The 11,567-nt window shown below is 36.7% G+C and overlaps 1 protein-coding gene across 1 annotated transcript in view; it reads right to left on the reverse strand.

The window, feature by feature from the left end:
• Nucleotides 1–8,110, reverse strand: part of lrp5 (low density lipoprotein receptor-related protein 5) — a 75,420-nt gene extending 67,310 nt beyond the window's left edge. The window contains exon 1 of the mRNA XM_055192036.2: nt 7,880–8,110. Within this exon, the coding sequence (XP_055048011.2) occupies nt 7,880–7,961 (82 nt within the window). The 5' untranslated portion in view covers nt 7,962–8,110. The remainder of the gene's footprint in view (nt 1–7,879) is intronic.
• Nucleotides 8,111–11,567: the final 3,457 nt, after the last annotated feature.

The following is an 11,567-nucleotide window of genomic DNA, read 5'->3' on the forward strand; positions in this document are numbered from 1 at the left end:
TCAGCCAAAAACGCCGGTGCCTTCAGTATTAACTGACTGAACACTTGACTCTTCCATGGACATTTAGATATTAATTTTTTTCATCAACAGCATGCGATGAACATTATAAACATTGATGATAATCTGCCGACTCGACTGATTCAGCACGTCCTCTATTTTACAGAGTCCGCTTAATTAACGGCTTTTCGTTCGGTCCGCGTGAGCTAAACATTTTTGTTCTGTAATTTGCTCTCGCGTAGGCTATATTTCTACATATTTTCGACCAAGTAACACTCGGGATAAAATGTAAGTTGTTTTAGATAGCATTTAAGCTTCTGAAATGTTGACAAATCAGTCTGACTAAAATGATCTATCCAGATGAATTTAGCCAAAATAATGATTTATTCGTTTTCATACTATATTAGATACACGTTAATTTATCTACTAATATACTATTGAAAATGCCATAAATAAATACTCATGGCCTTCTGTATTGCATTCGTTTTGTACATTTACAGGTTCATAAATACTGTCTAATTTTAATTTCTTTAAGACACAGCTGTGTTCTGTATTTACTGATGCACTGTAAATTTGCACTTTGCACTTGAAATTGTTCTTCAATTTATTTTAATTTTTTCAAATAATATATTTATATAATAGTATAGTTCGTTGGGGAACGAATTATTATAATATTTCGTAATTACTTATTACATTTATTATTACTTAAATTGTGAATTAGTAAAACGTGGAGGTCGTGGAAACAATTTGTTAATTTGAATTATATCCGGAGCACCGTATCAGTTAAACTATAATAGCCAACACACAACTGTACATAACTGCGATTTATCAGCTTATACTTTAATTAAATGCAATTATCCAAGAACGTCAGTACAGAAAACAATTAGGCTTACTAAATTTTTTTTTATGTCAGAGCGGGATCTGAATGGGAATTGGTTTATTTGCTAGCGTGAGCGGAAAGTTAACGGAGCGCTTGCTTGGGCGGTGAGCGACTGAGTGGAGCGCTTGAACAGTAGAGCGGAATATTTAGGGGAGCTTCGCTTACATGTTATGGTCCGGGACACGCGCGCGTCTCCGTTCAGCTTCCAAACACGCATACAAATGATCAGACCGTCAGGGCAGCAATCATTTGTGTCATTTACAGGACATTCACAAATTAAAGATAGAAAAGTGGTGAAATGTCTGTCGGCTCATGACGACACGCACCATGTATTAACAAATATTTTTTTATTTTAACTGATAATGTTAATCGGTCATACATTCTTACCTTCGGTTAACGGTTAAACGGTCAATGTGAGCATCCCTAGAATCTATGCTTCTTTCAATGGGCCAAGTAGCTAATAATAACCATTAGCAAAGACTTACGAAAGCATTTCGGTAAAAACAAATTAATTTACTGATAAATATCACAAATCAAAACATCAAAATGACGCGCATATTGCAAAGCAACACCTGTATACACTCTATATCTCTTTCTTCTCTGGCCACAGGAAGTGTCCTGCAATTATTTGGCAAGAGTAACGTCAACATTAGCACGATTTACAGTTTGTATACGCTTCATACAAACAACATACCGCGTCCGCTAAACGGTGACAGAGGCGTGAAGTTCACATGCCGTTGAAAAGCAAACAGCCGACTCCAGACATCAAACTACAATCCCTCGCCCAAAGATCGTTCACTCGATTGCACGGTCAAAAACTTTGTCTATGTCTTTCACTCCTTTCTTTCATACAGCTTTCATACATCAAAGAAGAAAGTACTCACATCATTCGGGAAAAAAAATATGGAGGTATATTCTTTCTTTCTGTGGTGGGACACTTATCATCTAAGAGATATCGCAAAACCACTATGATCCTATTAACTTTTATTGTTAAGTCTCCATTTGAACAAAGTAAACATTTAGTTTGGTGAGACTATCTGATGCATTCAAACAGGGTTACTGCAGCATACGTATTACGTACATCTGAAAAGTAAAGGATTTTGCCGCTTTAACACTGAAATTGTCCTCCAGAGTTGCCCCCCGGGTGGACCCTGACACCTCCTTCCCAGGCGAGCGCAGAGCAGCGGGGATTAAACAGATAACCGCGTCCCAACAGCTGCACTGTTTTATGAGATCACACGTACTTCTGAGGCCCAAATGTGCACGAAAAACCCACCAGCATGATGCATAACAACCACGACCGGCCCCTCGGCACAATCTCCTACCCAGACAGATGAGCTTACTCACTGCATGTTGCTTTGGAACGTCAGCCTTTAGTTATAAACAAAACCAATGCATTAGTCAGAGGATTGCTGGACTATATTTAAAGAAAATTTAATTCACTTTTCAGTCTCAAGGGGCTAGTCTCGAGCCAACAATACATGTCTTGCATTTATTAATTAAAGCAGAATACAGGGACGTCAGAAGTTTCTAGCAGGACGTTAGCACAGAGCATCAGGGAATGTAGTAAATGATCAAATATCCCCAAAATCTCATGGAATTGAAAATATGAAAAAGTAAATCTTTACCATCAAGCTTTATAATTCTTTTAAAACGATTTATTACGCCACGCTCTGGAATGCTTGATTCCGATTGGTCATCGGCGACATTACAAACTTTGTTATTCCCAAATAACAACCGCCTGAAACTAATAACACAGCTTCATCTGGGTACTGTGTTTTATCTAGATGGGTGCAGTTTAATACTTTAAGATAAAGTCAATATAAATAAGCTAAATTAGGAACATATGAGGTTTTATTTACAAACAATTAAACCAAATGCATTTTTGTCTCGTTTCAACTTTCAACCACTAAGAACGGTTAATCCTCACAGAGGTTTGCATTTCTTACAAATGACGAATAAAAGATATCATATCAATTAGAGATATTACATTTGTCCACTGATACTCATGCCGATACCGGTGGTTATATTAAAGGGACACTCCACTGTTTTGAAAATATGCTAATTTCCAGCTCTTCTAGAGTTAAAGATTTGATTTTTACCATTTTGGAATCCATTCAGCCGATCTCCGGGTCTGGCGGTAGCACTTTTAGCATAGCTTAGCATAATCCATTAAATAAATCCATTAAACCATTGAGTAGGGCTGGACAATAATTCAATATTGATATATGTCGTGGTATATATTTTTTCAATAGTGGTGATATGGCCGTCCTGTGTCCGTTTGCATCTCAAGTCTAAAAACACGTGTTAAACGCCGGTAAATGTGCTTCTTCCTTCAGAGCGCGTGCCGTCTTTCGCAGCTAAGCAACCATGACCCGCACATTCCGGAAAACGTAATGCCTGATCAGATTGAGGCTATGTCCACACGAAGCCGGTGCATTCCCTATCCGATAATTTTTTTTCCTTGCTCTGAAAAAATAATCTGTAAACACGAAACCACTGAAACCGGCTGAAAGCGGTGTAGTATATATGCCGGACCAGTATGGGGCACTGTAATTCTGCCACAGATATACACTATACACGGAGAAGAAGACTTTGAGCATGCGCATAACCAACGTATGGTGTTGTCCATTATCGCTTGTTGCTCACCACAATTGCATAGAAGCAATAAATTTTGCTGTAATAAAGCTAGTAGGCTTTAGTAGCTTCTGTAGCACTAACACAATCACGTAGTCTGCCGTTATTGTTGTTGCTGTTACGTGTGACGCTTCCGACACGTGATGTGATGACGAAACCGCAAGGGTATCGGTTTCAGATTTATCCACTTTAGGACCCGGTTTCAAAAAAATAGCGGATTCAGTCTCCCAAAACGCCGGATCTGTGTGGATGAAACGCCAATACGATAACAAATGTATACGTATACAGTGATACGCGTCTCCGTGTGGACAGCCCCTGAAATCGCTCATTTGTGCCTCGCGCCAAATCATATCATTGTTATTATGCGATCAATTAATCTAGTGTTTGCCCAGAGAAGAGCTGTCACTCAGAATACAAGAAGGAGGTGTGGGGTTAGTTAGCGTCAAATCAAGTCTTCCAATGGTGCCACCATATAGGGAGGGAGAACGAGAGATGTAATGCAACGCAAACTGAACTACGGATGAGAAAAATCAGGTTCACGTGTTAAAAAAGGGGGAAAGAAACTTGCAATAGATAAAAGTATGTAGGCAGCTATTGGTCTCGTTATGAGTATATGATGTAGTCAGTATGCTAGTATCTAATATATGATTATGTAGCTTGCTATGCAATTACAAATACAGCTTTTAATATAAATGTGTCTGTCCAACTATCTTATGTATCATTAAATAGCCTACTACCATTCAAAAGTTTTAGGGTCACTTTCACTTTGGCTATTTAATAATATTTTTCCACATATTACTATAATAGTAAATTGATCAAAATTATGGAACTATGAAATTTGTTATTAAAATTATCCCTTATTTCTAGACCCCTAAAGTCTGATTATTTGACAGTAAGTTTACATTTAATTTTGTATGAAGGCTAAATACAAAAATGAACATCAATTTATTTATACCATTTTTTTTGTAAATATTATAATTTTACAGAAGGAGCCTTCATAGACTTGGTAAATTCAGTTGTTTAGAAGTTTGTATGTACAGACATTCTTTGCAGTTTATCCCAAGGCTTTTTTTAACATTCATACTGGTATCGGATTTATACCGTATCGACCGAAATTTAGAAGTATACCGGGGATAACAATTTTGGCCATATGGTCCAGCCCTACCATTTAGCATCGTGCTCTAAAGTTACCAAAAAGTTTCAATATTTTTCCCCATTTAAAACTTGACTGTTCTGTAGTTACATCGTGTACTAAGACTGACGAAAAATTAAAAGTTGTGATTTTCTAGGCCGATATGGCTAGGACTATACTCTCATTCTGGCGTAATAATCAAGGACTTTGCTGCCGTACCATGGTTGCATATTACGCAGTGCCTGAAAGTAGTCCCCTTGGAAACTTTCAATAGCAGGGGACTATATCTGGCACTGCGTAATATCATTGCGCCTCCTGCATTAACTAAATTCTGAAAATATTATATTTATATTTTCAAATGTTATTCGGTCACATAATGACTATAAAACTAGTGATGTTTCTTTACATTTCCTATACACAGAGCTCAAAGTCATTGCATTTTTCTTTTCTCTTTTGATTGACAGCATATATCAGCAATAACTATTGGCTGTTTTTAACTCTTTCCCCGCCAGCGTTTTTTTTTTTTTAAAGTTGCTAGCCAGCGTCAGCATTTTTTATGATTTTAATGCCTTCCAGAATGTTCTTCTTTAAATATATAAACATACAACATATCAAACAAAAAAACTCCACAACATAACCATGCACCCATACGACTTCTAAACTTCCGCTGCTTCTCTGTCTTGTATTGCCAAAAGAGGGGGTTGAGAGCACCTGGGCCTACCGGGCTCCTCCTTTGTAGAGGAAGAGCACAAAGAAACAGCTGAGGAGTCTGAGCTTGTCACCAGAATGAATAGTCCTCCAACCAGAGAGTCGTTCACATGAGGGTAGAGGTCTACAAACACGTGAAGCGGTGGCCAAAAGACCTTCAAACGAAAATATGTGCCTCTCCTTTCTGCCTCCTTTTACCTACCTGTCTGATTACGATCACTTCCTCCGTCCCTTATCAGCAAGAGACCGCACAGTTATGCAGTGAGATTGTGTCAGAGAAAACGGGCAAGTGCGCAAATATGCATTACGTTAAATAAAAAATAGGCAAACCCGACGACACCACGTATGACCTTAAAATACATCTGTTGTATGTTTACAAAATAAAAGTCTCACCTAAAATAACTGGATTGGAGGGGTTCAAGGACACAAATCAGGCTATGTGATAAACAACATTTGAGCAAATATTTGCAAGCAGAGACTGAACCATGTCGTGGTTTTATGGGCAGGAATACAAGATGGATGTTTTATTTCCTTTGCTTTCCATAAAAAAAGCAAAGCTGCAGACTTGTTCAATTAACGCATGCAAACATTTGTAGTAAAAGCTTGATTGGTCAACAATTGCAAGTTACAAAATGTGACATGCGTCATAATGTCCTCAATAAAATCGAATACTTTGGACACTACTTATTAAACAACCTTTCACCTCTCTGAAAAAAAAACCTCTCTACAGAGAATAGACTGACAATTTCACTGATGTCTATTGGCAGACAGATGACATACCAACCTGACACGGATGACATGACAACAGCGCTTGCTATTGACGTGACCTGAATAATTCCTACCGAAGCACGCGAGAAACACGACCACACACGCTGAAGAAATAACAACATGATTGTGTACTAACAACACTATTTGAAGTCTTATATCGCCAATACCAGAGTAACATTTAGCCTTATAAAATTACGGTAAAATAGGTCAACTTAAACATAACAATACCGCTTAGGTTCTCTAAACAACCAATGTTTTTCTTATTATGATTTTTTTTTAACAATTAAAGAATAAAAGTAGATTTTTAGCAGAACTTAAAAATGTTCTCCAATATAAAAACCCTTTTTGGTTCTGAATGGATTACTTATCACTTTTATATTTAAATAAATAAATAAATAAATATAATTTATAGGTATATATGCTTGTTGCTAAAATAACTTATAGTGCATAATATGCATTTTGTTTCAGTATGTGTTTTCCTTGGGTATCGAACCTATGACCTTTAGTGTCTTTAACGCAATGCAAAAAATTGAATTTAAATACTGTATTTAATGAGTGTTGCCAGATCCATCAGTTGCATACAAGCTAACACAAACTATTTAACTTTCAAAATGTACTTTACCTAGTCTGTAAATATCATATCATGTTATAATGTATTAGTAGCATACTTGCATACAACAGACGTATGTGACAGGGTATTATAGAGTAAAATTGTGAGTAAATTGAACAATGAGGACTAAAAGTAGATAAAAACTTAATTTTAGGTGTTGCACATAAAATTAGTTCAAGCCAGTGCATCCAACCTGCTTCATTTTATCAAAGGGAACAACAGCAACAAACTCTCTCTAAACGAGAATGCAAACATCCCAGCTAACCAATAATGAGAACATCATGCTAAAACTATAAATATTTATGCACAGACCTGTTTGAATGTCTGAGATTCTCACCACAGTCCACACACATAGTGTTCAGTGATGCTATTCATAACACTCAGATTATAATACTATCTGATATAATGTATGCCATAAGCTTTATAATTCATTCATTTTTTGCATTATGAAACTACAATCGTGCTTATGCTGACGTTAATACATCGTTTTACATTCTTTCTCCAGACAATTATCAGACAAAACAACATGAAATAAGAGAGTAAAACTCACTAACTTTACGCGTTATACAAAGTTATTTCAAAGTCACCAATACTTTACTCATAATGCAAAGTTGTTTAAAACGCATTAAATAATTGTACACGCTATACAGAGTTTAAAAAGTTATTTAAACGTCATTTAATAACTTAACACTTTTCTTTCTCGCTATGTTTGACATCCGACACCACCGAGGCCTCAGTAACACTTAACCGGAGTAGTTTACACGTCTCGGGATCTCAGAAACGATCCGATTAAACGTGTCAAAAACTTCTAGTAAAGCTAAATTTAGTAACTAACTTACTTAAAAAAGTTCAAATCTCGGCGAACTAACCGATAAGAAACTTTACTGCTTAACTTCACGCAGAGTTGTATCGCGACGGCTACACATGCAAAGTTGCTCCTAAACTTACGGTTACGTTTCAAAGTGTGCGAACTTTTCAAATACGTGATCGTTAAAACGTTAAAGTCGCGTAAAAAAACAACCAGGCGCAACTTGGTCGCGCGCTTTGCACCTAATATCCCACTTTGTTTCATATTGTTCGCCGAGATATGATGACTTTAACACCTCCGAGCCGTACAAAAAGCGCAACAAAAAACTGTTTTACTCACCGCGAATCACAGTCAGACTACAACAAAGCAGCAGTTCCAGTAATAAAAACTCCATCGCAAGCGCTCCGGCATTTAATAACATAATCCCAGCTCCATTTCATCGAGGTATCTGCGTTAGGAGAAAGTTTGGAGTCCGAGTTTAGGTCGATCGCTCGGTGGTTTTCCTTTTTTTTACTCTTCCAGCCCTCCGCGATAGTAGACGAGGCACGAGGAGGGGAATGACTGACAGCGGAAACCGATCGACGTCATCAAGTGGGATTGCGCGAAGCCGTGGCGCGTTCCCGACGCCAGTCAGGGGAGTCAATCATGACATTTTTACTCAAAATTATTATTTAACTTTCATAAAATAATGAAACATTGACATCAAATGCAGATATTAAGATTGATGTAATGCAATAATAAATATACATAAGTGCAGTAAAACATTCGTCATGTGTACACGTCACGTACCATGTAAATAATGCAATAAAAACGGTTTTCATTATGAAAAATACTATTGTTTACTATATTAAACTAGTAAAATTTATAGATTTTTGTTTTTGAACCCTACTAGTAATTGATATTTAAATACTACAGTTTAAATATTTCTTTAATGTGGGTTGAATGCTTCTCTATAAGACAAAATAGATAAAATAAATATTAGATAAATGTTAAAAAAAAATACAAAAAGGTAATTGGTAACACTTAGTTTGTATAAGGTTATTTGGTTATTTGTTGACATTACTGAACACAATAGCTCACACGAACTAACAATAAGCGATATAGTTAATCACCATTTATTAATCTTCGTTAATCGTTCAATTGTTCACATTCGTTCATTGTGCATTAACTAATGTCAACAGAAACAAAATAAATCTTTAGGGTCCCCACACATATGTGAAGTTTTAGCTTAAATATCATATAGGCAATTTATTATAACATGTTAAAATTGCCACTTTGTGAGCAAACATTTGTGGTTTTTGGGTGTGTCCTTTAAAATGCAAATTAGTTGACCTCTGCACTAAATTGCAGTGCTGTGGTTGGACAGTGCAGATTGGGGGGTGGAATTATCCCCTTCTGACATCACAAGGGGAGCCAAAGTTCATGTTTGCAGTGAATGGTTTACTGTAAGTTATTGGGTTGTTCTTTTATAGGTTAATCCCAAGGGACCCAATTATAGCACTTAAACATGGAAAAATTCAGATTTTCATGATATGTCTTCTTTAAAAAATGTATTAATAAATGCTTAATTTACATGAACTAAGATTAATAAATGTTCTATAGAAGTCTTGACTCATGTTAGCTAATGCATTAACAAATACAACCTTATTGTTAAGTGTTAGGTAATTATTCTCCTAATGGAATAACAAAGAACTATTAATAAAAGGACCCTAAAATGTATTTGTGCAAAATGCATTTCTGTTTTACTTATTTTTACATAAAGGTAAAGCTGTGTACTATTTGAGTAGACAGTAGTAAAATGTTATTAACATAATAAAAAATTACATTTGTTGTACCTGTAGTAACCAGATAAACATATTTTAATAGGAAAAAATAGCTAACTAGTCCTATAACATTCCATATAAAACATTCCTCACTGCAAAGTTCAATCCAGGACTGACGTATCCACAGCCAGGATGTCTCAATATGTGTGGATTTGTGAATTCTCATAAAGTCAAGCTGCTAGTTATTATGTTTGGTACAACACATCACTAATGAAAGTTAAATTAGAATAAATATGCATTTTTTTATTCAAACCACAAAGCAACCTTTCTGTATTAAAACTATTTGTATTTCATAAAACAGGAGCTAAAACATGCCAAGACTGACACAGTTTCTCTTCTTATAGTTGCAAGCCTGTTACAGTTTATTTATGCTCATAAGTGCATGTTATGACTAAATCACAATGCTGCAAATTCATTTCAGCCTCTTTTAATAGTCCAGAGGTGCACTAAACCTCAAGGATCAAACCATACCCCTGGCGGACTGAAAGCATTCGTTGGGTTGAATGGTAAAAGTTCTGCAACTGGTCCAAAGTCCAAAGTGAAACCATATGTGGCCCTTAGTGCGTGTGAGCAGAGAGCAGGCAGTAATTCCCGGGCCTGAAGAAATATGCCATAATGAAACCTGCCTTTACGATCACCTGTGCATTATTGCTCTTGGCACTCTCTTTGATCAAGCAAGCACTATGCACACAAAAAAATCACTTTTTCTATTGCCCGTTGTTACTTTTAAATATTAGACTTGGGCTAATACACCCAATACCTAATGCAAAACACATTTCTCATGTAACTGAAGCTATCTGGATGGGGTCCTTTAAAAACAAAGGGTTTATAGAGGCATCATTTCAACATGCTTTGAGCTAACCCTGTTGCTACTGACTCCTCTCCAAAAATATATAGACGGGATTGTGTTCGCAAAGCCGTCCGCCACTGTGTTACACAACGGTGGAAAACAGAGAAATTCTGATGAAATATGAATGCGTAATAGCGTAGTATCAATACCGCACCATGCCGGCGATTACAAACGAGAGGATTATTGCTTTCCTTGGAAAGCGGAGGTAACATTTTTACTGGATGTTTATTAACATTGCTCTCATGAAATGAAAACGTTGGGTATATAAATGCCAAAAAGAAAGAGATTGGGACACTTTTCCTGGGAAACTTTAGGAATTATGGAAAGTTGGAAGGAGCTACAGTATCCACATCGCAGATGACAATAGACTCAACACTTTGTACTACGCTGCTTCAAATTCCACATTTGATTAGTTTAATAGTTGTTTTACCCCAAAACAAAACCCTTCCCTGGTGTGCTTCTTGTAAAGGTTTGGGCGCACCTTCCTTCCAACTCATTATTTTGCCAGTTAAATATTCTTTAAAATAAGACAATGTGGTTTTAAAGGCACAATAATTGGCCATCACATGTGGCTTGTTTTGGCATCTTGTATACACCAAAGGATTGGTTGATATGCATTTCTCATAAAACAGTTCGGAAAAAAAATGGGGGGTGGGGGCTATACCCCCCTAACACACCCACTTCAGCTTAATCATGGCAAAACAGTGCATGTGTCTGTGCTTCTTTGGGGCAAAATGTGCAGAATTCAATTGAACTAAATTAAATGTGGTTAAAAAGGAACGAAGAGTACAAGACTTTTATTAGTTATCTGAATTAAATAAGCCAAATGTATTATAAAGGACACGCTAGGGGTTGGAAATATATGGAGAAATTTGTAAACGCGAATTTGAATTAAACGGGAGCAGATTCTGTGTGGGCCTGGTAATGGATCACGGTTAAAGGAATAGTCTACTCATTTTCAATATTAAAATATGTTATTACCTTAACTAAGAATTGTTGATACATCCCTCTATCATCTGTGTGCGTGCACGTAAGCGCCGGAGCGTGCTGCAACGCTTCGATAGCATTTAGCTTAGCCCCATTCATTCAATGCTACCATTTAGAGATAAAGTTAGAGGTGACCAAACACATCAACGTTTTTCCTATTTAAGACGAGTAGTTATACGAGCAAGTTTGGTGGTACAAAATAAAACGTAGCGCTTTTCTAAGCGGATTTAAAAGAGGAACTATATTTTATGGCGTAATAGCACTTTTGGGAGTACTTCGACTCGCCTGAAAAGTCTGCTCCCCTTCTCACTCTCATAATGGGAGAGGGAGGGTGTTACTGCGCCGAGTCGAAGTAGGAAATAGGAAA

The sequence above is a fragment of the Misgurnus anguillicaudatus genome, chromosome 6, assembly GCF_027580225.2.
Source record: "Misgurnus anguillicaudatus chromosome 6, ASM2758022v2, whole genome shotgun sequence".
Lineage (NCBI taxonomy): Eukaryota > Metazoa > Chordata > Actinopteri > Cypriniformes > Cobitidae > Misgurnus > Misgurnus anguillicaudatus.